This window comes from Vigna umbellata, chromosome 4 (assembly GCF_029865625.1).
Source record: "Vigna umbellata cultivar VRB3 chromosome 4, Vumbellata_1.0, whole genome shotgun sequence".
Taxonomy (NCBI): Eukaryota; Viridiplantae; Streptophyta; class Magnoliopsida; order Fabales; family Fabaceae; genus Vigna; species Vigna umbellata.
Window position 1 is genome coordinate 11,699,502 of NC_142168.1, and position 27,914 is coordinate 11,727,415.

The following is a 27,914-nucleotide window of genomic DNA, read 5'->3' on the forward strand; positions in this document are numbered from 1 at the left end:
TTTAACTCTTATAACAAGTTTTTTTAAACTAATTCAATACCTGACAAAAAAAATAGTAATTTGTTCATAAATATAAAAATGAGTTTTTGGATCGATATCTAATTAATCATACTAAACTCATAGTTTAACCCTTATAATAAAAATTTTGTTAGTTTTGTTAGGTCAAGTTTAACTCAATCATTAATACCAATTCAATTTAATTACTCATATTAGATAAAATTAAATCATTAGATAACTCAATCGATTAAACACTCTAATTTATAATTTATTTATAACTTATAATTGCCTATTATAAGACTCACCTAATTTGTCATGTGTTTGTATATTTGCATATTGGTTTTAAACTCAAATATGTATATATAAACTTACTCTAATTGGTAGGTTTTATGATCTTGCCCTCTTACTATGAAAACTCTGAATACTTGTGTTTTAGTTACCTAGGAAGTTTGGACCTCTCCTAGTATAAATTAATTATAAGACAGATTCACCGACACCTACCATATGTTGCATACTATAATTTATGTATCTTCTTATTTCGAGAGCAAATCACATTCAAGTTCATTGTCTTATTCATTTGGTATTTGGGGACACTCCATTTTTTAAATATTCAACAAAAAAATTACGTTTTTAAATCATAATATTGTACATGTCTACGTATATATATCTTAATAATATTCACCGGTAAACCCACTATAGTGATACGTGTAGATGATAAAAGTCGTGTACGTGTATGCATATTAGCTTTGTACAAATAAAATATTTTCTTTTGAAAAAAGATACATTATTCAGGTTGCTTTTTTTGTTTTCTTTATATGCATACATGCAGGTTGCTTCCTACATCGCAAATGTGGAGACTCTTAGTTGAAAATGTTAGATTTAAACTCAGATTAATTATTAATGAGTAATAAACTTTTAATTAATTAAGTAATCTTTAATATTTATAGAACACCAAGCAAAAGCATATATGTATTAGTTATTGGAAAGGAATTTGGATCAAATGGGTATATGATCTTTTTAAATGTAAAATGTTTTAGATTTCTCTTAATTTTTTCTTCTTATGGAGATAAAAAAAAGAAATAGATATGTCTACATACTCCTTTATGTCATATTTGTTGATTATTATTTTTAAGTTTCAATAATTATAATTTGACTATTATAAATAATTTCACGGTAAATTACTTTAATAAATTAATTAATAAAATATAATAGTTCTAATACATTTAATGATTTATTATATATATATATATATATATATATATATATATATATATATATATATATATATAACTGTTAAAAAATTGAAATAGTGTTTAAAAAAATTAACTCAATAGTAATGCTAGTGAAAATCTTAATAAAAATAAAATATTATGTATATATATTTAAGTGAGTTTTGTTTTTCTTTTGTCCAACTTTCATATACCGAAGTTGTGGAAGAATTTTAGGAAAAAGCTTATTTATTTTAAATGTGAATAATTTCATTAAAAATCACGTATTTTGGTGATAAATAGTATAGAAAATGGTTCGTTTGCGTGTAATAAAGAGAAATTCTAAAACGAAAACTTGTATTAAGATTAATAAAGGTTTAATTTTTGACGCTTTATGAATAAGATGGTGTTTGTAAGCTACATATACAGATTTTGGAAGAAATGAAAAATTGTTGACCTTTAATGAACATAGGCACATGCTATGCCACTAAAATCGCATTTAGATGATTATTTAACAACCCAAGAAAAGATTCTCCCAACACCATTTTTCGATTATCATTAACTAATTTCATGCTACATTTATATCATGAGTTTTTGCGGTGGAATTCACAAGCTAAACTTTTATAAAGAGTGAATCTTATCTTTAACCTAACACCTTAAACTTGTATATGTCTTTTTTTAATATATATATATATATATATATATATATATATATATATATATATATATATATATATATATATTTATTGCTTTTAATTTCTTTTATTTATTTTTTTACTTAATATCAAACTTAGATTCACACATAAATTTTTAACAAGGCATTATATTTAAAAAAAAAAAAAACAATGTCTTCTAAAATTCATTGTCAAATAATCTTCTACACTCGCCCAACTAGTTAAATTAACACTTCTAAATCACTCATTACCTCTTCTAACCACTTTTATCAATTTCTAACACTCATAGATTAGATTATAAACTATTTTAAACTTAAACAAAAGTGCATAACCTATCTTAAACTAATAATAAACTATTTATAATAAGACATTAACTCAAAAACCTCTAAATTCTCAACTTAGAAACCAAATTCGCATTCTACCTATTCTAGCTCGTTTTTAAGTAACTTAAGAACTATAACAAGTCATAAATGTCTTACTAACACATCCCAAACCTTCTATTTGGACACATAATCATTGATTCAAAATCTCACTAATCCAAACCCCAAAAAAATCTCTTAAAATTAAGGTTTAATTGCTTCCTTTGTCCCCAGTTTGGTTGAATTGTGTTAAATTCATCCTCATTTTTAAAAAAGTTTCATTGTCGTCCTCACGTGGTGTAAAAGTTTCATTGTCGTCCTCACGTGGTGTAAAAGTGTCAATTGAATCCAAACATAGAAAAAATTTGTGTCAAAGTAGTCATTTTTCCTATATATCTGTGTCTTCCTTTCATACAATCAAGTACAGATATTCATTTCACCTTATCCAATTTAAGGCTTTTCATAGCTCCAGAGAAGTGACATATGAAAGGAAGACACAGAGATATAGGAAAAATGACTACTTTGACACAAATTTTTTCTATGTTTGGATTCAATTGACACTTTTACACCACGTGAGGACGACAATGAAACTTTTTTAAAAATGAGGATGAATTTGACACAATTCAACCAAACTGGGGACAAAGGAAGCAATTAAACCTAAAATTAACTAAATCATCATCAAAATGTTACTACCTCTTTTCTAAAGCAGATTTAAACCATCATCAAACTTGTCTATCAAACTCTAGAATCACATAATCGTTGCTTCCGACTTAAGAAATTCTAGTAACACCTATGAAACACCAAAAAGAGATTAGAGAGTGATCAACAAGAAACTAGGAAAAGACATCACAATACACATGTGACAAGAGATCATTACCCATGATTTCAACTAAGAACAAAAAGAGAAAAAGGAGCTCAAACTTACTTGCTCTACTTGCTCTATTGCAAAAAGGTGTTGAAGATAACTTAGTTGTAAACTCCTATAAACTTCTTAATCGTCAAATAGATAATCAAGGAGTGAAAAAACTTAAAGAGAATAGAAAGAAAACTGAGAGAAAAAATTTTAGAAAAATAATTTATGTTTTGAGTAACAAGACGAATTTAAAAAATTCTCTTTATATTATCAAATTATTTTTAAAAAAAATTATAAAACACTTATCAACTCTAATACTCTATTTTCTAAATTTTTACATAATATATTTATAATATACAATTATATATAAAGAAAAAAGAAAAACTACATATTGAAATAAATTTACGATGATTAAAAGATACATCCATTGTTATCAAAACATCCAAAAAAAAATTTCACTGATGCAATTTACTAAATGTAATTTAGTAGCATTGTTGGATTTAACTTTTATATATATATATATATATATATATATATATATATATATATATATAAACGACCTTTGTCCTTTCAATTTTATCTTTTAACTAAATAACTTTTAAATTAAAATAATTATATTATGAATTTTTAAGTAATTATTTCTTTAAATTTAACCAAAATTTCAATTTGTTATTTTTTTCAAATTTAACCATTTTATTACAAAATAAATAAAAATTATTTATAATAAATTTTAAAAAAATTATGTTAACTTTATGATAATAATTATAACAATAATAATTATTATATTACTTTTTATCATCATAAAAGAAATAAACACATATACACACGTAATATATTTGTTTTCACTAATATTATTAACAGCTTTTAATAACGTGTCTACTACATATATACTAATGGTAACATTTCTAAAAAGCAAATTGCTAAAACTATTTAGTAAATAAAAAAACAATATTTTAAAAATATAAAATCTTAGTGAGAACTTCTAGTAGTACTCTTTAATAGAGAAAATATGGTAAAAGTATCACTAAAATTTAGTAACCTTTTTTGTTAGAGAAAACACAAAATGTAAATATTTGCAAATTTATTATTATAATATTTATTTTAAAATAAAGTAAAATGCCATTTTTTCAATAAATATTAGATAATACTTTTACACCATAATACAAATCTACATATATAGTTTAACACATAGTTGAATTACAAATACCAAAATTCAATATATTAAAAATTTTGAATAACAACAATAAGTTTATGATAAAGATGATTATACTAAAAAAAATTGTAATTATCAACGAATTTATTTTTGTTAGTATGATCAAATTTATTGATAAATTTTAAAATTTTAATTATTTATAATTTTTTAATGAATTTATTATTAAAATTTATCAGTAGTTATTAGAATTTGTATTACAAATTAATATTTTTTATTGATAATATATTTGTTAATAAATTTCTTTAATAATTTATAAATTTTATTACCAAGGAATTTTTCATCAATAAATTTATCAGTAAAAAGTGTAATAATTTTTCACTAAATTTGATAAATTCTTTTATAAATGGATGGAAAGAAAAAAAAAGATCATGAAGGGGGAGAGGAAGAAAAAATTGGGAATTTAATCTTAACAAAGATTAACAAAAATTATTATAACATGTCAGCATTTACCCTGTTTTTTTTCTTTCACAGCAACAACAGTAATATTTTCAACATTTTCATAGAAAACTTAATCTAGTAAAATAGATACCAAAGTCTGCTTTCATTTTTTTACCAGTTGATTTTTAAATCAACTTTTGTTTTACCTATTTTCAAGTCTAAGATAATATTAATTATTTTATTAATGATATTCTTAATTTCACTCTATTCTTCAATAATTTACATCGTAACATTATTTTTCTTCCATAAATGTTATATGTAAAAACCTGGAAAATGGAATAATAGAGTAGATAAAGGTATAAAAATAACTGAATTGAGCCTTAATGTTGAAATACACCAATAGTATAAATAGGAATTTCTAAACACTCAGATCATTATCTTAAAATTGTTTATCTCTCTAGAACCACTATTTCCTAATTTTCCTCTCCCTTCTCTTTAGATTTATTCACCCATAGTTCATCTGTTCAGCAATCAGGGGGCACCTGAGTGATCCTGGCATCACAAGATTTATGGATGGTTTATGTTAAAGTTGTGTAGTACCAGAGAAAGGTGGAAGTTTGGTTAGAGCAATAGTGTTTTGGACTCAGTGTAATTATAAGGGAAAACTACAAGTTTGATGAATATCAGGATCGGAGTAGAGAAACAATAGGAACGGTTTAATATGAGTTTTGGTAGATTGAATTGTCTTTTGGGGGTATGTATTCGTAGAATAGAAACAAGGTTGAGGAAATAAATGACAAGGTTATCGAGGATGAGAAGAGTTATAAGGGTTTTGCACGATCATAACAGGTTTGAAGGAATTTCTTGAGAATGACCGTTTTCGGGTTACAGTTAGTGTGGATAGAGTATCCGGTAAACAAAGGAGTTCTTTTAATCAGATGTTGGTGGTTTGGGTACTGATGTCATTATCTGGAAAACAGTTGGGAGTGTTCAGTAATCTTTAAAAGCTAGAAATGGGATAATGCATGGGTTAATAAATGTGAGATAGAGTGAATAAATTGAGACAACGGTTTCAAGCTGCAGTGTCAACTTTGAAGTGATAAAGTGGTATAGGACGTCGAACAAGGAAAGTGGGTCAATGAGATGAAGAAGAGCAATTGAGTTATGGTTTTGAGTTATAAAGGTGATCTAGAGGTAAGGAAATGATAACAAATAGTTTGAACAAAGGAAAGATTTAGGTTCTGGGTTTTATAAGAACTGAGTAGGAATTGGTTGAAGAATATGAAGATTGGAGTCTATAGTGAAGTGGTGAATTGATCTCATTAGTACAGTTGAAATGCTATAACCAGTGGGTTTCTCAAAATGGTTGACAAAGCGCAGTTTGGACAATCCTAGTTTGAGATGTATCATAAGTTGGCTTGATACTGATCAAGCTAGTGATCTCAAGTTGAGGAAGTTGCAAGTCTAAGTATGATTGAACGCCAGTGAGTCAAGAAATGTGTATGGTTTAGTTTGACAAGTTGAAGAAGCAAAGATGGAGTGTTCACTTTGTTTTGGAAGTTGCAATAGAGAAAATTTTGCTTTGGTAATGAGATAGTATAGTTGGAAACTATGATACTCAAGAGTGAAGGTCGGGAGAGTAGTGTGAAGTCATCAAAATGGTAGGAATTTAGAGTATCAGTCAAGAGTTGATTTAAATTCAAGATTTGCAGAGGATAGAAGTGGGGTTGATATTGTGGCTGACACAATAGAGTAGATTATGTGAAAGGAAGATTCGTATTAACTGAGGTTTTAAAGTTCAATTTTGTTTTGAGAGTAATGGCTAGACCAAATCTCCACTATTGAACACTAGAGAATTTTAAACAGAGGCAAGGTTTTCATGTTAGTAACTTGGTTGGGAGTAGTATCTTTGTCAAAATAGGTGGTTGTACTAGAGAATGTAATTAGTGTAGCTTGTTCCTTCTAACTGATAAGTGAATTTTCGAGGTCGAAATTTTTTTATGTTGGGAGAATGTAAAGTCCCAAAAAATAGAATAATAAAGTAGATAGAGGTATTAAGATAACTGAACTGAGCCTTTAATGTTGAAATACACCAATAGTATAAATAGGAATTTCTAAACACTCAATTCATTATCTTAAAACGGTTTATCTCTCTAGAATCACTATTTTCTAATTTTCATCTCCCTTCTCTCTAGATTTCTTCACCCATAGTTCATATGTTCAACAATCAGGGGGCACCTGAGTGATCCTGACATCACAAGCTTCCTATTCCCCCGATCAATTTCGTGTTTAGAACAGGTAAGTGTCATTCCTTAAATTCTCATGAATTTCTGGGATTTTTGGTACATGCAAGAAAGCTTTGTTGTTTGCATGTGTTTAACAGTATTCTATTCCCCTTTCTAACTTCATTTTGGTGCTAGGGTTGATGTCCTTTCATAAATCGGTGGTCTGTAGGTGTTCTTAAAATTTCCTTGAAGAGTAAGCAAACTTCTGAAGGTTTGTGGAAGTTGTCCTGTTCGGTTAGAGGTAAGGGAAGCTAGTTAATTTAATTGGTTTATGTGTTGTGGAAATGTACTGTTGTATAATGTTGTTTGGAAGTTTGCTTGGGTATGTAATTGAGTGAATGTGTGAATTGTATAGTGGTATGAGATAATGTAACCCGTGACCTTGTTGAACTATTTTGTTTTGAGTTGCTGGTGTTGTTCTTGAGTGTGTTTAAGGAAGTGGAGTAGCAAAAATGGGGAATTGGGGTTAGGAGTTCAATTGGTCACTGGGGAAAGCTTAGATGAGTTATTTAGGACTTGTTAGAATCCCTAAGTCAACCAAACTGTGCCAAAAACCAGTAGAATTGAATTTGAGTCCTTAGGTTGATGATTATGCAGTTTTGGATCGTGAATTTGGTAGCAGACTCTTTAGAAAGTGTTTATAAAGGTTTAGACATCCTTGGAATAATGTAAGTTGGTATATGATTCAAGTATGGGGAATTAGAAGTTGGGAAAAATATTCAGTTTTGGTAAAGTTAGGAGTTTTTCATAATTTTGCAGATATTTCTGCAGAATTATGTAGAATGTGGAATATGCGTTGTTGACCGCTTGGCCATGCGTTGATTGGCCGTTCGGCCATATTCAGGTGCTCGGTCATTAACTGGGTTCAGTCTCCTTAGAGTCTTACCAGTCCATGACCGTTCGGTATTAGGTGTGGGTGATATTCCTTTTGGGTTCGGTCTTAACTGAGTTCTGCTTCTGTGGAGTTTTCAATTAACGACCGGATGATCTTGCACTAGTACTCGGTCTGGTATTGTTGTTCGGCCTTTGATGGGCCTTACCTGTTACTAACCGTTCAGTCATGCTTTAGTGTTCGGTCCTAAGAGAGTATTTTGTCTAAGTCCAGAGTGTTCGGCTTTAGGTGGGTACTTTGTCTTGGAAGTGCTTGGACATGTATTAGTGTTGGGTTTTTCCCTGGTGATTTGGTCCTTAATAGTGTTCGGCCATTTCTTCAGCCTTACCTAGTATGGACCGTTCGGTCCTGTTCAGTGGATACTGAAAGACCGCTCGATCTTACACTAAGTGTTTGGTCTAAGTTCTTAGTATTCGGTCCAAGTTTTAAGTGTTCGGTTGTTATAGTGTTTGACCTCAAATTGTATTTAGCTCATATTTAAGCCTTGCTCTTCAAATTGACCGTTCGGTCATATTTATGGGTAGTAGTTGTTACCGTTCGGTTCTGTTCTGGGTAGTGAGAAATCGTTCGGTTTCCACTATTCACAGGGTGTGTGGTCTTGTTTATATATGTTGATGTTTTCTGTTCGGCCTATATTTATATTTATTCCAATGTGTTATTTTAATTAATTGTTCCAATGGCTTTGCTGGCTTATGTATGCATTATCATAATGGTGTAAAAATGAAAGTATGGTATGATAATTGTAATATGAATGTGGAAGAGAATTCCAAGGAGGAATGTCTTGTGAATGGTTGTGGAATTTTAAAGTATGAATATGGATATGCTAAGCTGGCGTTCATCCTAATATTTTGTGATTACTCATTCTCAAGTAGAGAGGAGTAACTCATATGTAAGAATGGCAGGAGGTCCTACCGCCTTAGGGTGCCGAGGTAGGTATTATGAGATTAACCTTGGGTAGTAGCTTGATTGGTGTCAGCTGTTACACTACCACAAGTGCAAGGACGACGGTAGCTACATATTCATACAATCTGGATAGTCATGTCAAGTGGTCGGTCATTACATGGATGTTATGTTCGGTCTTTGTCTGTAATGTATGGTCAGTTATTGTATGATTGAAATGATTGGTTGACACATGCTTATGTATTTGTTTAATTTGCATGATTAATGTAATCAATTAAATTACTCTCGTTAACCCTTGTTTTTCTTTGGTCTGTCCTCGTGTGTCTGTTTCTCTTTTGCGATGATCACCTGAATGGTGTGAGCTTATGGATACATTCTTTTCAGTTGGAACAGCTGAAGGGGAAAAGTGAAGCTGATAGTATAGGTAGTTATCTTGTCCTTCAGGTGAAATTTTATTCACTCAATCTGTAGTTCTTGTTATATCATTATCTATGTATTATCTATGTAATGTTTCATTTTAGTAGTATTAAATTACTAAATTGGGATGTTACATTATATTGTATATTTTTTAAAATAATATTAAAAGCTAAATAGTTATTTTTAAAAGAATTAAAGATGCATGGAAATATTTAATATTATCGTCTAATCACAAGCTACTCCTTACATATTTTGCATTCGAAACTAAATTTTTCCTGTGAAGTTAAAATATGATATTTGAACACCTAAATGAAAATAGGATAACAAAAAGAAGGTACCCATTGTTTGGTTGATGAGGAGAATGAAAAAAAAAGGAAAGTAAAAAAATGTGACAAAAAATTATATTACATAATATTGGAAAAAAATATAATTATATTCTCTTTTTTGTTTATTGTACAGGCAACTTTTATTTCTCCGTCCCTTTTTTCATCTAAAATAAAGAATGGTCAATTACTTGAAGAAATCAATTTTCATGTACCAAATAAAAAATGCACTGTAAAAAAATATTTTTATAAACAAAATTTAAAATAATTATACTGAAACTTGAGATTTTAAAATACTGCAATTTGTGAATAATAAAATTTAGGAAATATCTATGCTATAATTAATATAACAAAATATTGAAGATAATTATTCCACGTCAATGATAATTATGTCCCAACTTATAATTGAAAACAAAAGGAAGAATTTAAAAAACCTATGTTTTTATATGCTTCCAATGCATTCTATAGTGGACCCAATGTCCCTCCCCTTTCCTTTTCGCCTACAATATCACTCTCACTTTCATCACCATCACCATGTATAAATGAAACTTAACAAACTTGTATGATAATTTCTAATTCATAATTCAAATGATAATATAAATAAATTGCACTGTTACAGATACTTCATATATATATATATATATATAAGAGAATAAAATATGGTTAAGAAGTATTATTTCATGACCTATCAATTATGAAACATGGGATCATGAGGTTATTATGAGGGTCTTGGATGAAGTATAAGGAACGAAAAGGAAAATAATAGTTTACATCCTCCATAGTATGATCATGGACTGCACATTAAAAAAATATCACATAAAGTTGAATGTTATCTATCTACTTACCTCATGCTCATATCAGTAACTACAAATGAAACAAACAAATATCAAGCTTGCAATACATAAATCTATATGCACAAAGTTATCGGATAAGCTATATTATCATCCATAAATAATATTAAGCTTTGTGTATACAATCTGTAATTTTGACAATAATGGAGTGAATAATTCCAAAAGTTTGTTCTCCGCTAAATTGACACAGAATGCTACTAGATGCCCTGCACACTGGAAATATGGGGAGCGGTCTATGAAAACAGAATAGAACAATGACTGCATGAAAGAAATGTTGGATCTATCGAGGAGAAGATTAACAGTGGAGATATAACACTAATGAGATAAAAATCCAATCATATAAGAGATTGACATTACTCTTTATCTAAAACCTTAAAAATAATGGATCTTTCATCTTTATATAGTGTTCTACTTTATCATTTAAAAATGTGGAACTTGGACTCACTGGATTCCCATCAAGAAATAGCAACTCTAGTGCCCATTTGAATTTCGCATCTCAGCATCAAACAGTTTTTGCATAAGCATTAAAAACTAGAGCAATAGCATGGATAAATAACAGGATAATTTTCTATAATCTGATCAAGAACAAGACGATAATATAAAGTTAACCATTCTCTTCATGAGTAAAAAACAAAGGTTGGGAGAATCAATTTACACGAGAAAGTTACTTATGGTCAATGTTTCAAGAGAAGCTTCAAAACAGTTACATTACACCGGTGAGCCGTCGAGCAGAAAAGCAGTTAAAATTTAGGATGCACAGTTTCAATGCCCTAAAGGATCTCCAATTGGTAAGGTAAGAAAATGTCTTCAAAAAAATGTTTCCCGCACATCAACAGCTGCAATCCCTTTTTAAACATCCAAACCCGTTTGTAGAAGTTAATAATCTTTCCTTCAGCATTGTACATCAATTCCACGTCCCAGTCACGCTGTCCCCCACTTCCTCTTGCATTATCTTTCATCTTGAATTCCATTCACAAAAATCTGTCTATGGAGCTGAACCAGTATCCAGAGTCATGCATGCTGTTCATTACAGCAGGTAAGACATTTTACTGATGAAGAAAATCAGCCCGTTTTGAGCAATAACATTATGAATGGTCAGAGAGAATGTCATTGCAAAGAACACACGTCAAGAAAGTCATTGTAAATGTTGAGGTACAACTGACACCATGTCATAAGACTCAAACTTAGTAGATAGAAGCATCAAACCTCGGCTCATAGAAACAAACTTGATTGTTGTATGACTGGAGAGCACACCCACCAATCCATGACCAGATCTTTTTATCCACATCATATAGAAGGCCTTTCCCTTGGTTCCAAGACGTGAAGCAGATTAGATTATCCTGCCCAAAGCATTCAAATCGCTCCGCTGATAATCTCAATAAAGCACGAAAATACTTCGGGGGCATCCTACTGATCTCCACCCACGTAAATTTGGTATGATCCAATTCCCAAATTCTCATACTCTGAAGAGTACTATAAAGGCCAATCCTTCCAACAAGAAAAAGACGTTTTTGGGTACCAGCAACCAAATAACCATCCAACAAAGATCGAGGAAACTTAGCCGGAATATGTTCCCAGTGACCTGTGTCTAATCTATACATCATCAGACCCAGCGGTGAAAGGGTTTCTAAGTACAATCTGGAGTCACAATACGCCATTTTTGAAGAGCAGAGATTAACTGCTGGCATAATCTGATGAATTGTCCAACTGTCGATCTTTGAGTCATAAACTTCAGTTGGCAATGACTTGTCACCGTAAATATCGCTGGTGGCTATCACTTTAAATGACCGATCCACCCGATCAACAACCAATATCAGTTGCCTTTGTTGATGGTAATGCATACTAGGCAATGCCCTCCAAGTTTGAGTTAGAGGGTTACACACCAGGGTCTTGAACATTAGTCCATCATGCCCAGAAAAGCAAACAAGACCACCACAAGAGCCAACTAACCAGAATGCCCATGGTGGCAAGAAAGTGAACGGTATTCTATACCAAGATTTCAGTGGTAAGCTGAAAACAGAACACTGCGGGATCTGCGTGTTCTTCCAAAATGTAAGGAGACACGGCCCGTGTGATGGCACACTGGAATGGAATTTGAGAAAACTACTATCTTGAAGCAGAGAATTCCACCGTTTACAAACCAATCGGAGGCGGAAAATTAAAAACGGAGGCACCCTAGCTAAGATCTCATGCAACAAGTCCTCGGGCAACATTGCCCATATATTATCCTCCATTTGAACATCAGCATGCACTACCTTACCAAATGTGGCAAGAGTTTCCTCATCCAAACCCCTTGGCTTGGTCTTAACAACCTTCTGCCGCGAAGGGCTCGTGTTCCTGGACCCTCCCCGCCCCATTGGACTAGTATTCCTGGACCCACCACTCCTTGGAGGGGAAGCTTGCTTGCAGCACCTCCCATCTCCACCAAAACCTCCATTTTCTACTGATTGAGCAACACAAACTCCAGACCCTGATTTAGAAGAATGCCCAGCACAATCCATGTCCTCTATCTATATAATTCCTCCAAACCCCCAAATCAAGCAAAATTTCAGATTCAAGCATCTATTCCACACCCCCGCACCAACCAAAGAATAGACACATAATTTTTTCAATCACCGATGCTCCAGAGCTAGCTTTTCGGATACCCTAGATCAAGATCCAAAATGGTAAAGATCTCAAAACCCCAGATGATCATGTAAATAGCGTAAAAAAATTGTTTTTTTAAGCAGCAAGCTATGCTGAGGGTGAAGAGCGAGAATTACCTCCGATTTTGGAACCAAGCAGTCCCATTGATGAGAGAAAAAGTTGATAGAGGTTGAAAGATTGAGATTGTGAGAAGAACATGGAAGAATGAACTTTGGTCCTGTAAGAGTCTCTCTCTTTGGTTGGATTTGATTTACTTTGTCACTATTTGACAAAGGGAACACAAAATTCAATAATCATAATTACTGTTTGGTTACTTATCCCACTTCGTTCTGTGTTCAGGTGCGGACGCATCTACAATAGCAACCCCTAACTTTCAGCCGCGTCACCAGATCTATATATCCATGATCAATCACTCACCGTTATAGTTAAATTACTCTTTTTTAAATTATTGTAAGGTTCAATCCCTTAATAAAAAGTTTAGTTTTGGTTCTACCGTTAATGCTATTAATACACATCATAATTTTTAAGAAAAAAAATTGTAATTACTTTAACAATTCTTTTAAAAACCAAAATTATTTCCCAGGAGTGTAATTTGGTGAAAAAAATGGTTCCTAATTATAATTTAATTAGTGATTAGGAGGAAACTTTTACCAATTTCCAAATTTCTGTATGTATGTATGAAATTTCTCTAAATGTAAGAATCTCGTAATCATCAACTAAACTAGTGATTAGGAGCAATCAATTGAGTTTATTATTATTATAATAATAATAATAATAATAATAATTCTATTTTTATCGAAGCATGTGGTTGTTCATCGACGGATGATAATGGTGGAAAATTGTGATCAAACGGAGCATAATGGTGCTGTTTGGTGGGCCCACTGTTTGTGGGTGAATTTGATAATCCACTTTCTAACCTGTGGTTTCTCACTGCTGAATTTGACATCGCTTTGTTTAAGTAGAAAATAAAAACAATTTGAAAATGTCTAAACTTTTACAAATTTTGAACAATTCACCAGACTTTTGCATATAATTAATCAAAATAATTTTTCATGATGTCTTTGAGATGAAAATTTCAAATCTATGCTTTTGAAATCGAAACCTCTTTTTTCCCGAACTTGACCTTTTAGGTAGGTCTGCTGTCACAAATGCATCATTAAGGAAGATTCAGAATACTAAACAGAAATAGAGGGAAAATGGAACATTGTTTGAACGTCAAGACTGGAGAAATTTTATGGGCCCAAAGAGGTAAAAAATAAAGAGTTTTGAATTTTGATAAGTAATAAATTATTATTCAATTTGGATATTTACATTTTATATTAATCAACTTTATTTAAATTATAACAATATGATTTTTTTTATGTTTTATTTTAATTAACTTTATATTTTGTGTTTTTTATTCTTTTATTGGGTGAAACCAAAATTGCCTATCAATTTACCATAATGATTCGTGTTAGGTGCTGTTTCAAAATTTACTTTGCTTTGTGTGAAGTTCCCAGCTTCCTTGTCTCAGAAAACAAGCCATACAAACAAATAAATTGCATTCCACAGTCAAAAATAAAGAATTATACATATTTTTAATTTCAATACACTTCTCTTATTTTAATTTTAAAATGTTTTGATTATAGAGTGGAATTAATTATTTATTATGTCACATGTGTCTTGAATATTTGAATATTTGTTTCTATCATTGTTCGTTTTAGATGTTAATTCGATCAAACTGAAAAATTATGCAGAAAGTACTTTGATATAATTTTAGGTTAACGATAATCTAATTACAATATTAATAATTATACTTTTTTTCTAAATAAATTGGTGTTAATGATAATTTTTTAGTATTTGAACCATTCAGTGCATTGATAATAGTTAATCATCCAGTTACTTATGGGTCGATCGATAATTAATTATCCAGTTAAATAATTGATCTAAAAATATTTTATCTTTCTATAATTTGAAATTTAATAATTCACAAACCTTATCAATTGATTTATACATGTTGTTTCCAGTGTTTTGTTTTGATGTGAACCTATTCCTATGATTAATAAAAACAAAGATGATTTTAGGTCATCCTTATCCCAACTTTTTCATTTTTTAGAGTTTTTCAATGGTTAATTTATTATTAAAGATTATCATGTGTTCTATGCAGATAAAATATAATACCAGTTTTGTCCAAAATCAGTTAATCTCTATTTGACCGTAAATTTAATAGATTGTATTATAATCAATAAATAAAAAACGGTATTTTTTATTTAAATAATTTATTTTCCATTATTTAAATGTACTTTTTCTTATTAATATTTTTCATCAACGCTCTAGATTTATTCATTAAATTTAAAACGCAGTTTCTGGAAAATTGAAATCAATGAATTTGAGTAATTTTCCTTTACAAGATGAAATAAATTGTGTACAAAATAAAGGTCTGGTTGGTGTAACATAAACAAAAACTGTAGTTTTAAGTTAATAATTCGTTTTAGGTGGAAATTTTTAATGAAGGCCTTTTATATCATCATTTAATTTCAACTACATTCTCCAAAATCATAATGATCCTTCAAAATATTTATTTGTCTTTGATGTTCTTGATTGAGTTCTCATACAATCACATCATTTTTATTTCATATGATAAATATTTTGAAATGTTGTGTAGGTTCAAAATGCATACATATCCACATATCTCCACACAAAAAAGATATTGTCCGTTTTGAATTAAGTCCTTACGAATTTGTTTTTAGTATCACTTTAGAAGGTCTCTTATTAAGGAATGTATCTTATCTGTATTTCATATTTTATAATTTTGTTTGCACCAACACATTTGACCAATTTTTTCTCATACAATCACATCATTTTTATTTCATATGATAAATATTTTTGAAATATTGGATAAAATTAAATTTCCTTTATTCTATATATATTTAAAATTTTTATTAGTATTGTTAAATTACGATAAATTTTTATTATATAAAATTTTGTGTAAAGTTTGAAATATAAATTAAAATATAAATACTTTCTATTATAATATATATATATATATATATATATATATATATATATATATATATATATATAAAGTTAAATCAAGATAATTTTTGTGTCTGTTTTATTTTCTTCCTCTTTACATGTGTTTTAATGTTTTCAACAAGTGTTTATGATTGTGAATAATGTAAGAACTTTTGTTGGATAGTGTGGTAATTGCGACAACAATAACACACGACAAAAGAAAAGGTGTTGTGAAATGGGTCATTCCATAAACCGATTTTGGTAGGTTGCTGGCAGTATAATATTAATATGTGATGATGCTGGTGGGAACATATAATTGCATTGTGGGCCAAAACCTTCAAATCAAATCTCTTTAATTAGGTTAAAATTATATATATTAGGGTTATAATCTTATGAATTAGGGCATCAAAATAATTAGATAAGGTTCATATATTATATTATCTCAGAGTTAGTGTGATATTTTTTAAGTTAAAGGAATCATAATATATTTCATTCTATATACAAATGTTATCTATCTTTATTTATATGTTAATATGTATAAAATATTTTGTTCGTAGCTTTTTTAAAACATATTTGTTAATACACACCCATTTTATATACTCACAAATTGTAACTAAAAATAATTAAAAAATATAATTGAGTTTAGATTGCTAAGGTGCTTTTTTATATAATCTAGATGAGTGTAGATTGCTAAAGTTCATTAAATCCATATTTTTAAATATGCTGGAAATAAAAACCATGATTAAGGTTAATGTTAGGTATGTGTAACAGTTTAACGTATTGCATCTGAAAAAAAGTAGTTACACTTATTAAATATATATGTACAATTTTAACAACTAATTTATTTAAGAAAATATAATTATTTTATTGTCGTTATTATTTTCCTCAGTGTCTTATTATTTTTTTTGTTAAACTGCGGCCCAACGGTAGAATTAAGATATTATATATGTTTAAAGATGTAGCAACAAATTAAAAATTAACTTCCAATAGTTAAAAAGTGAGAGAGTATTTTGAATCATGTGAAAAAAAATATATTTAACTGACTTATTTGACCAGAAAATAAATCAAATGGACAAATATTTTATGTTTCAAATTTTAAAAATTTCAATATATATATATATATATATATATATATATTTATTTTAAATTTTAATAACATATCTTATACATCTGACATTTTGTTATAATTGTAAATAGTGTTTGAGTAAAAAATAAATGTGTAGTAAATAGAGAAACATATATGAACATGTATATATTATAGATAAATATACTTCTGTTGAAATACTCCACCCTATAAATCATATTATTAGACACGATACACAAATCTTGATGGATGTATTTGATTAACAGAGATATATAATTTAATTACTTAAATATATAATATAAAAGTGTTACAAATACTAACTCGAACGTTATATATTTTAATTGGTAACATCTGAAATATTATCATAAAAAATACTACTAGATAAAAAGTTAATACTAAAATAATTATAATTAATTTAAAATATAAACATTTTTTGTACGATATTAATGTGCATCACCTGAAAATCAATATTAATGTCCTAACAATCAATTTTTTTTATTCTTAGTTAGAATGATTGAAATAAAACCATTACTGATAAAATTGGAAGATTAATTTCCTCTATCTTGAAATAAAGATTTGAAACTTAGAGATTAAAAATAACAAAGTTGATAGATAATAAAGTAATTTAATAATAAAAAGAACATAACTATTACCAAAAAAAGCAAACCAAAATTAACAATGAATGATTCCATCAATAGATAACAGAATCAATAATAACCAACCCATCTAATTTTGGCATCATTGCCCCAATTCTTTGTCTTGTCTCTTCCTATTTTCATCATTTTATATTTTTTTTCATTCAAATTATGTCAATTAAGGTGTTCTAAAGAAAGGAGAAAAGATCCTGTGTGTACTCTTAATGCACCCCTCCTCACTCCTAAACTGACACGTGTACTGACAAGTGAGCATCACTGTCACACTCACGACCCCTTCTTAAACATCACCGTCATCACCACCAATACCCACACACTCACATCACACGTGCCTTCTCTTCTTCCTTTTCCAAATTGATTCCAAACTTGGGAACACAGATAATTATTAACTAATGGGGGCGGTCACGTCGTCGATGGCGGCGAAGTTCGCGTTCTTCCCCCCTAATCCGCCGTCCTACGGTGTCGGGGTGGATGCCGTGACGGGAAAGCTGAAGATGACGGGGGTGGCCACCAGGGAAAACGTCGACGTTTTGAAGCTCTGCACCAGACGAGGGAACACCATCGTTGCCATCTACATTGCAAACCCTTCCGCCTCCTCCACTCTGCTATATTCCCACGGCAACGCCGCCGATCTGGGTCGGATGTACGAGTTGTTCTCCGAGTTGAGTCACCACCTCCGAGTCAACCTCTTATGGTAACTACTCCCTGCACATACATTACATCATGTTACCATTGTTGTTGTTGTTGTTACTTCTAATGTCATGTCACGTTGTTTATTCACAGTACCACTTTTTCATTTTTTTTTTCTTGTAGTTATGACTATTCTGGTTACGGTCAGTCTTCTGGTAAGGTAAGGGATTTTTCTCTGCTTAATAGTTTTTTTATTTATTTTACATGATACTGGATCTGCTTTTCAAATCTTCTTTAAGAGAAATATTGAGTTTTTTTTTTTTTTAATTTCTGACAGAGAAGTTCTTAAAAGTTTTTCTATTTTTTTTTTTCAAACAGACTCTAGATCATATGGGTTTGTTGAGCTCTGTATGATGCCTCTTGAAATAGTAACCGTGTGATTTAGCTATAATGTTGTTAATCACTTGAACTGAGATGCATCGCGTCAGTCTGTACATGTTTTTAAAAATTTTAAGAGTTTACCTTATGTGATAGTTTTTTCTTTTTTAAATCCTAGAAAAATTGGAATGCTGTTAAGAACGATAGAATTAAAGAATTACGAATAGAACTTTTAATCATAGAATAACATATTCACTTAAGTAAAGTCGAAAGAAGTAGATGATTTATGTTGAACGGCTATAGATCAAGAAATTTAATTTAATTACAAGCAAATAGTCTATATCCACCAATCATTTAAAGAGTCCTTTTTTATGTTGTCATTTAATCAGTATAATAAATGTATTGACTTTTACAACAATCAACTTAAAAGCTATGACAGTAATCAGTTACCTTAAAATTTACACGAACAAAGTCATTCAAGTCATTTTGAGCGAAGGTTTCTATATTTGCTTATTTCTTTTTATATCATTCTATTATTGTTCAATGTTTTATGAGTTAGAATGTCACGAGGTAGCTTAATATTTTGCTGGAATGGGAGTGAGTTGAAGAATATTCTTTTGACAGCCTAGTGAGCAGAACACGTATGCAGATATAGAAGCTGCATATAAATGCCTGGTAGAAATGTATGGGGCGAAAGAGGAAGATATTATTCTGTATGGCCAATCTGTCGGTAGTGGACCAACCACAGATTTGGCTACTCGTTTACCAAACCTTAGGGCTGTCATTCTACACAGTCCCATCTTATCTGGTCTCCGAGTCATGTATCCTGTGAAGCGGACATATTGGTTTGACATTTATAAGGTTTTATCTGTACCTATCATTGCTAAATAAATTGGTTAGTTACATAGTTCAATTTGAGCCTTACGCACATATAGATTTCCATTGCTGCAATTTAATGATGTTTTTCTATTTTTTGTGCAGAACATTGATAAAATTCCTTTGGTCAGATGTCCAGTTCTGGTAATTCATGTGAGTCTGCTCAGTTCAAACTAGTATGTTATAGTATTAAATAGAATCTGTCATTGTACTTAACGGAATGGGAATAATAATTTTAAGTAATCATGGAATGGACCTTGATGGTTTTGGATCTCGCATAGTTTATGAAATATACTCATCTGTAATCTGAGTTGATGGTCCTCTTCCATTTTCTTGCTTTTCAAATACATACCCTCACGGCTTCATCATCATCATCATCAATAATAGATTGACTGAAACTTATTCAGCTGTATTGATCTGTTAACATTGTTTAGAGCCATTCTAAGTTTCCCTCAGTTCCTTAAAAATTCTTGACCGTTGTCACTGTGGATGTCCGTCTAAGCTTTCTATTTAGATTTTTAAACATCATTTATGTGTTTGTCAACCATGCCAAAGTACTTCGATAGGACACTGGAACTAAAAGTCTATCATACTGCTGCTGAAGTCACTGTGCTGACGAAAGTTTCTTACCCTCTACTTCCTCTCTTCCCTTGTTTCATTTCACTAGTTGGACAGATCGCTCCTCCCTTGCCAGTTATGAAGGTTGCTACAATACACTCCCAAACCAATCCCCTAATTGCCTCCGCATACATGTCTCTGGTTGTTCTTATTGATATAATAGACCTTAGTGATATGTGGATTCTGACTACCAAATTTGTCGTGCTTGCGATGATATGTTTCTATAATTCTTTATATACCGTTGACCACAGTCCACTAACTTCCGAATTGCCTAATGCGATGAGAAATTGTAAGGCTTTCCAGATCACTCTTTCTTTTATTAACCGACTTAGCTGTTATCTAAAATGAAGTTTCATATCTTTATGAGTATTCTGGAGTGATCTGTCAACATTTGGTAATTTGAATAACTTAAAACAAGGTTTTGAATTTTTCATGTGGGAACTATTATTCTGAAAATATCCATGGCTTAGATTTTGTAACCTGATAGATTATAGGTATTCCATGCTACATTAGTGATATCATTCTACACAGCCTTTTCATGTATTCGAGTTTTTACATTCATTTCAACTTTTTTACACTTAGCTGACCAGTTAAATTTGATGTTGGGGAACATAGTGTGCTAGACTTTTTTAATTGGTCAACTGTTCTGTCAGTAGCCAAATGCATTCAACCTATCACTTTCAACTTTCGAGCCATTTTATATATAATAAGATGGTTTTTCTTTTGTGTTGACATATGTATCGTTTAGGGAACAGCTGATAATGTAGTTGATTGCTCCCACGGGAAGCAACTTTGGGAACATTGCATACAAAAGTACGAACCCCTGTGGATTAAAGGAGGAAGTCATTGTGACCTGGAGCTTTACCCTGAATATATAAAGCACCTCAGGAAATTTATTGTGGTTATTGAGAGGCCACCGTATAAAAAAACTGGATCTGAACCGGTTCCTGATCAACTGGACAGACCTAGGAGTAGCACAGATTTTAGAGAGAAACCTAGGCTCAGTATGGATCTAAGGGAGACTTTGAGACGAAGTTTTGACTTCAAAGAAAAGCCAAGGATAAGCACAGATCATAAAGAAAAGTCAAGAGCTGACAAGAAAGATAAATCAAGAAAGAGTATAGACCGCTCTGAGAAAGCATGTAACGGAGCAGAAATTCCTGAGAGAGCAAGAAATAGCATTGACCGGTCAGTTACAAATCACGTTTGATGTTCTCATGTCAGTTCTGCTAATGTTATGCCTTACATTTTTTCTATCTTTTGCTGCAGTTTTGGTGAAATGGTGAGATCGGTTGGTTTGTGCCATATTGATTGTTTTAGGCCCAAGGCAACTCATGCATAAAGATGACTCCATGACAAAAGCTTACACGTTGAGGCTGCATTCTTAATGATTATTTGATTGGTTGATGGGTGGTATGGGTGTTAGGAAAAAGTTCAGTTATTGTCCGGTTTAATTTCTGAAGTAATAGATGAAAAAGTAATTTAACATAGTAGATCATGTTTCGCTAAATCCTAGTTTGGTTAATAATGTGACCTGATTTTAGCATGCTAACGTTAACCAGGGTAGTGAGTTCAATTTGTCAGGGTAACCACATAAACAGGCACTTTACAGTTCTGCATTGTTAGATTTACTTCTGTATTGCTACAGTAACATGTTTCCTACACGAAAACAGACTGGATCCAACTTCTCTGCATTACTGTTCTTTCTTTTTGTTTCAACTGAATGTTGATGATTAGCTCTAGACCACGTGATTATCTTTCCCCGTTGCCTATAAAATTTATGCTCTTGATTTCACCGGTTTCATTAGATGTATATGACATGAAAACCTTAACTTGAGGGGAAAGCCATGTCTTTATTGGCATAACATAACAACAACTGGGGAACTCAGAATTGTTGCCAGCATCTCCTCCAACTTCCTTTGGTGGAACGGGCAATGATGAAGCTTTTTTTATTGAATTCTCTGGCTGTATCTGAATTTTTTTATTGCGTCATAAATTGCAGTGGTTCTTGGTTTTATTGGTAGTCCTTCGAATCAACCATAGCCAAGAAGAGCATTTTTTGTTGCAGTTTGACTCTTCATATAGGGTTCTCCTCATAACCGGTTTAACGGTTCTGTTTTTACCTAGTGGCCTATTTTTCTAATACATATATACATGATGTATTCTCTTTTTGGTTAATGAATAAAAATCAGTTTCTCTGGATATCTTTCTCTTCTCTTTTTTTTTTGTCTTGTTTGTACGTGAGACTTAACAAGTGGCACTGTTAGTGGGGACATCAAACGAGACAAAGACTTCTATATTCCTTCACAAAGAAACAATGGCAACGAAATTTCATATTGAGGAGTTCAATATATCAAACGATTTTAGGTTGTGGAAGATCAAGATGAAAACTATCTTAATCCAGCAAGGTTGTGATGAAGCCTTAAAGGGTGAGACCAGTATGTCACCAGTCTTATCACAAGCGGAGAAGAAGAACATGATAGATAAGGTCAGAAGTGTCATTATCTTGTGTCTTGGCAACAAGGCTGTAAAAGAGGTTGCAAAAGAAAGAAGTGCAACCGAAATATGGACAAGATTTGAGTCATTATACATGAATAGATCTTTAACCCATAGATTATGCTTGAAATAACAACTTTATTCGTTCAAGATGACAGAGTCAAGATCCATCGAGGAACAACTTGCTGATTTCAATAAGATCATTGATAATCTTGAGAACACTGGGATAAAACTTGAAGATGAAGATAAAACTGTGATTCTTCTAAATGTTTTGCCTAAAATCTTCGAGCATTTCAAAGATGCCTTATTGTATGGGAAAGATCAAGTGATCACTTTGGAAGAAGTCATCACCTCCATCCAAACCAAGGAGTTTCCGAAACTTCAAGATTCCAAGAATATGGGAGAAGTATGTTTTGGACTTGCAGCCTCGAGAGTAAAGGGGAAGAAGGGAGAAGTATGTTTTGGACTTGCAGCCTCGAGAGTAAAGGGGAAGAAGGGAGAAGTATGTTTTGGACTTGCAGCCTCAAGAGTAAAGGGGAAGAAGGGAGAAGGAAAATCAAGCCAGGCGAAGCAAGAGGCCAAGAAGCAGGTTCGATACTTTAGACGCCATAAGATATGCCATATTAAGAAGCAGGTTCAGGCTGGGTTGGATTGAGAAAGAATGAAACTTTGATACAAATCAATTTGAGTGTTACTCCCTCCACCACCCCATTTTCTCCCTCCACCTCCCCAATTTTTTCTAAATTCCAATCTTACACTTTTTACTTTTATCTTTATCTATTTTACTTTTTATTTTTAAAAACCCTAATCCCTTTTCACTTTCACTCTTTCTCTTAGAGGCAAGCCCCCACCCCCACTTTCATTTTCTCTCTTTCTTTTCAATTTCCACATCTATTAACACCTAATCTAATTAACCCCTACAATCTTCTTCGCCAACAATGTCACAAGTCCCCTTCATCTTCTTTAGTCACTACCAAATGTCACACCCTTTCGAATATCAGAACCAGTTTATTGAATCTACACCATATTGAGAAATCCTCACATCCACATATGTTGATGAACTACCACATAAAATTTGTTGTTCAAACTATCAACTTCTTTTCATTACTTTTTAAAAAATATGACAAAAATGATCAAATCATATACAATATAACGTAACTAAGCTTTCGAGAATAAAGAATGAAGAAAAGACGAAAATGGAGAAGGGTGTTAACCGATGTGAAAATTGAAAAGAGAAAAAGTGAAAGTGGGTGGGGTGCTTTTGATGGAAAGAGTGAAAGTGAAAGGGGATTAGGGTTTTAAAAAATAAAAAGTAAAATAGGTAAAGATAAAAGTAAAAATGATAAGATTGGAATTTAGAAAAAAATTGGGGAGGTGGAGGGAGAAGATGGGGTGGTGGAGGGAGTAACACTCAATCAATTTTGAAGTCAATTCACTAAGAGCCCAACTCACCAAGGGTTTGTGTTGAGGAAAGAAAAATGGAAGTTATTGAGGGTTTATATAGTCTAATGGGATAGGGCTTTTAATTTTATTTTTAATTGGTTAGAATTTTTTTAATAATTTGTTGAGGTATTATAATCAATGAAGTGAGGTATTTAATGGTGGAGATGTTATGTTATAGGTGGTTATATTGTGAGATGACACGTTAAGTAAATTTGAGTTTTCTGACAATTTTTTGTTCTTTCATTAATGAAAGTGTGCAAGAGAGATTATAAAAATAATTTTATAATTAATAAGATATTTTTCACACGTGATAACTTAATTATATGGGTTCAATTGCTTTTCTTGTTGGGTTTATGGTTGTAACTATAATATATTATAAAGCTACTAATGAACTTGGAAGAAAGACGTTTGTCTTGTTAAGATATGAATAGGGTGGAAAGTACATGAAATACACACTTGATATTCAGTATAGTATATACGACACAATAAAATGTGAGTGTCCTTTTAATATGAAGGGCAAACCAAATTATAATAGAGAGATGGGTATTGAAGGTTATATGCAAATATCATAACCATGATTTGGCACAGAGTTTAGTTTGTCACCCTTTTATTGGGAGGTTAAATATCATTAAACAATCATAACTTATTGATATGACTAAGTATTAAGTGAAGCCTATAAATATTTTATTGTCTCTAAAAGAAAATAATGATTGTAACGTCACAACAATCAAGCAATTGTATAATGCAATGTATACTTACAAATGATAATTGAGAGGGTCAATAATTGAATTGCAGCAGGTAATGATGATGTTAGATTGTGATAAATGCACTAATTGGAGTAAATGTGTGGATGAATATGAGGTGATAAGTGACATCTTTGGACACATCATGATGTAGTGAAATTGTTGAATGCATTTAATGTTGTTTTCGTGATGAATACGATATACAAAACCAACAAATACCGATTGTCATTGCTTAAGATAGTTGGGAGTGACATCTATAAAGTTGACCTTCTTAGCGGTCTTTTCATTCTTATCAAGTAAATAGGAAAATAATCTCACTTGGGTTTTAGAAAGGTTTAAAGGATTTTTTTTTACATATAAGAGTGGTATACATATCATTATTAATGATAGAGACTTAACTTTGATGAATTTCATTGACACTGTATGACTTGAATGTTATAATCTCATATGTCTTCTACATTCTGAAAATTGTGGAAGTCAAGTGCAAAATGTTAGAGGATTCTGTTGAGACATGAAATGTCATGATGGAAGTATGGAAAAATGTCATGGATCGTGAACAAAAGTCAATGTTTACTGACTATGTTGATCGCCTTCATTATGCTTGTAGTTCATGACCTTTATCTTTGAATATGTGAATCTGACTTGGATTATTCCATATAAGACATACTTTTTAAAGACGTGGACAAACCGAGTTATGTATTTAGGAAATACAACATCAAATAGGTATGTTTTAAAGTTATTTTATTTAATTGTTTTTTGTTATATATTGTATGATATTTTTCATGTTATTTGTATTATTGTTGAGCTTGCTCATTGGAGTCAGGAGAAAGTATTGGGAAGTAGTATAAAAGACATTTGTTTGTATAGGGATACTATTTAGAATGTCATAATCCTGTAAAATAATTAGATAAAGGCGTCATTTGAAAAAAATATTGATTTTGTGAGTGATGCTTTTAAAGGACCCAAATATAAAAGATTGGTTGGATGAGTACTGAGATATGTGTTCGAAAATGAACATATGGTTTGCATTGTGCTTATGAATTAGCATGATATGACCCTTGGATGATTTTTCTGGCTGATATTCATATCATGTGGATTAAAATGAGCTTTTTAAATATTGTATCAAATGAATCACATCCAAAGTTATGCATTCAACGTGAACTTAATATGGTGCAAAAATGTTTCAAATAAGTTGACATTAGAAGAAAAGTAGACATTAAATAGAAGTTACTTGAAATTGTTTGTCTTTCTATGACATTTATGGTACCTTCATTGCATAAACTTAAAACGAATGATGCACACAAGGGTAAACTTCATCAAACTGAAAGGTCTACAAAGCGTGAACCCTCATATTTTAAGCACATTGACACCTTGTATTCCATCCATGAAACTTCATCTCAAAAAAATCAAATACAATCTAAGGCTAAATATGTGCAACAGAGGATAGTACTCATGTTAGACTAGTTTTATCCTATTTGTCACCCTTATATTATCAATGTTGTTAATGTCTTTATTGATGATCATTGTGGTTATAGATGCATTGTTGCTTCGTTGGGACTGAGTGCAGAGTCATGATCCATTATCTGACATGTCATGTTTAAAGAACTAAGTTAGTGGCATGATGAATACGCAACACTAACGAGAAGCTATGATCAATTAGAAAAACTAAGAAACTTATTATGTCTTACTTTTTTTCTTTCAAAATAATTTGTTTCATTACTTACAGACTAATATGGACAAGCGAGTAATTATACTAAATATTAACCATGTTATTACTAATCGATATAATATCATTTTAGTTTTTCTGTCACATAATTAAAATTATACAATATATTCACTATGTAGTTAATTGTCTTTCAACATTAATTAACATGTATTGAACACATTTATAAATTTTCTAAATCGAATTTCAAAATGTTATGAATTTCTAAATTGGTTATTGAAATCAACATGTAAACGAAAAAATTTATGACCAAATCAGTATGTAAACAAAAAAAAAAAAAAAACTTTTTAAGTAAACGTACAAAAGGGAAATAAAAATGTAAATATCTCTAGATAAAAAACATAACATGTAGTTAGATATGCGGACTGGGTTCAGCAAGCTTTGGGCACAAGAATAGCCTAACAAAAAAGCCCTATCCCATTGGACTATATAAACCCTCCGTAACTTCAATTTTCTTTTCCTCAGCACGAACCCTGGGTCGAAACCCTAGCTCTCAGCAGCGATGCAGATATTCGTGAAAACCCTTACGGGGAAGACAATCACCCTTGAGGTGGAGTCTTCTGACACCATTGATAATGTCAAGGCCAAGATCCAGGACAAGGAGGGCATCCCACCAGATCAGCAGCGTCTCATCTTCGCAGGAAAGCAGCTTGAGGACGGTCGCACCCTCGCCGACTACAACATCCAGAAAGAGTCCACTCTCCACCTCGTCCTCCGTCTCCGCGGGGGCGCCAAGAAGCGCAAGAAGAAGACCTATACCAAGCCTAAGAAGATCAAGCACAAGCACAAGAAGGTGAAGCTCGCTGTCTTGCAGTTCTATAAGGTTGACGATTCCGGAAAGGTGCAGAGGCTCCGCAAGGAGTGCCCCAACGCTGAGTGCGGTGCTGGAACCTTCATGGCTAACCATTTTGATCGCCACTACTGCGGCAAGTGCGGTCTCACTTATGTATACCAGAAGGCGGATGCCTAATTTCGTGTTTTGTTCGTTTAGTGATGCGACGTTTTTAATTAAATTTTTATCAAATACTTTATCGATTTGGATTACCTATTATTCGCATACATATTTTGTTAATTCCATTGAAGTAGTTCGTATCAAATTGCTATGGTGGTTTATTGTTCTATGATATATCGGCAGTGTGGTATAATAAATGGATGTTGTAGGTTGATATTGGAAAATCCTGTTTATGCCTTTAGGGTGTTTGATTAATTGTTTGAGTTGTGATTTAGGTGTTCATGGAACTTTATTTCTGATATCTGGTTCTGCTGATTCTTGACATTCT

General features: G+C 31.5%; 3 protein-coding genes across 3 annotated transcripts; 2 read left to right on the plus strand and 1 right to left on the minus strand.

Annotated features, from left to right (window-relative positions):
* Positions 1–10,949: 10,949 nt before the first annotated feature.
* On the minus strand, positions 10,950–13,264 carry LOC124821389 (Galactose oxidase/kelch repeat superfamily protein). Its single transcript, XM_047293264.2, has 2 exons — positions 13,113–13,264; positions 10,950–12,996 (listed from the first exon to the last, which is right to left on the minus strand). Exon 2 carries the CDS (start codon positions 12,849–12,851, stop codon positions 11,535–11,537), a length of 1,317 nt encoding a protein of 438 aa, XP_047149220.1. The 5' UTR covers positions 12,852–12,996; positions 13,113–13,264; the 3' UTR covers positions 10,950–11,534.
* A 4,786-nt stretch (positions 13,265–18,050) lies between these two features.
* LOC148199230 (uncharacterized) lies at positions 18,051–21,971 on the plus strand. Its single transcript, XM_088112502.1, has 6 exons — positions 18,051–18,421; positions 18,541–18,577; positions 19,360–19,596; positions 19,717–19,764; positions 20,978–21,417; positions 21,499–21,971. Exons 1-6 carry the CDS (start codon positions 18,120–18,122, stop codon positions 21,569–21,571), a joined length of 1,137 nt encoding a protein of 378 aa, XP_087968628.1. The 5' UTR covers positions 18,051–18,119; the 3' UTR covers positions 21,572–21,971.
* Positions 21,972–27,078: 5,107 nt separating this feature from the next.
* LOC148199231 (ubiquitin-ribosomal protein eS31 fusion protein-like) lies at positions 27,079–27,678 on the plus strand. Its single transcript, XM_088112504.1, has one exon. It carries the CDS (start codon positions 27,137–27,139, stop codon positions 27,602–27,604), a length of 468 nt encoding a protein of 155 aa, XP_087968630.1. The 5' UTR covers positions 27,079–27,136; the 3' UTR covers positions 27,605–27,678.
* The last annotated feature ends 236 nt before the right edge of the window (positions 27,679–27,914 follow it).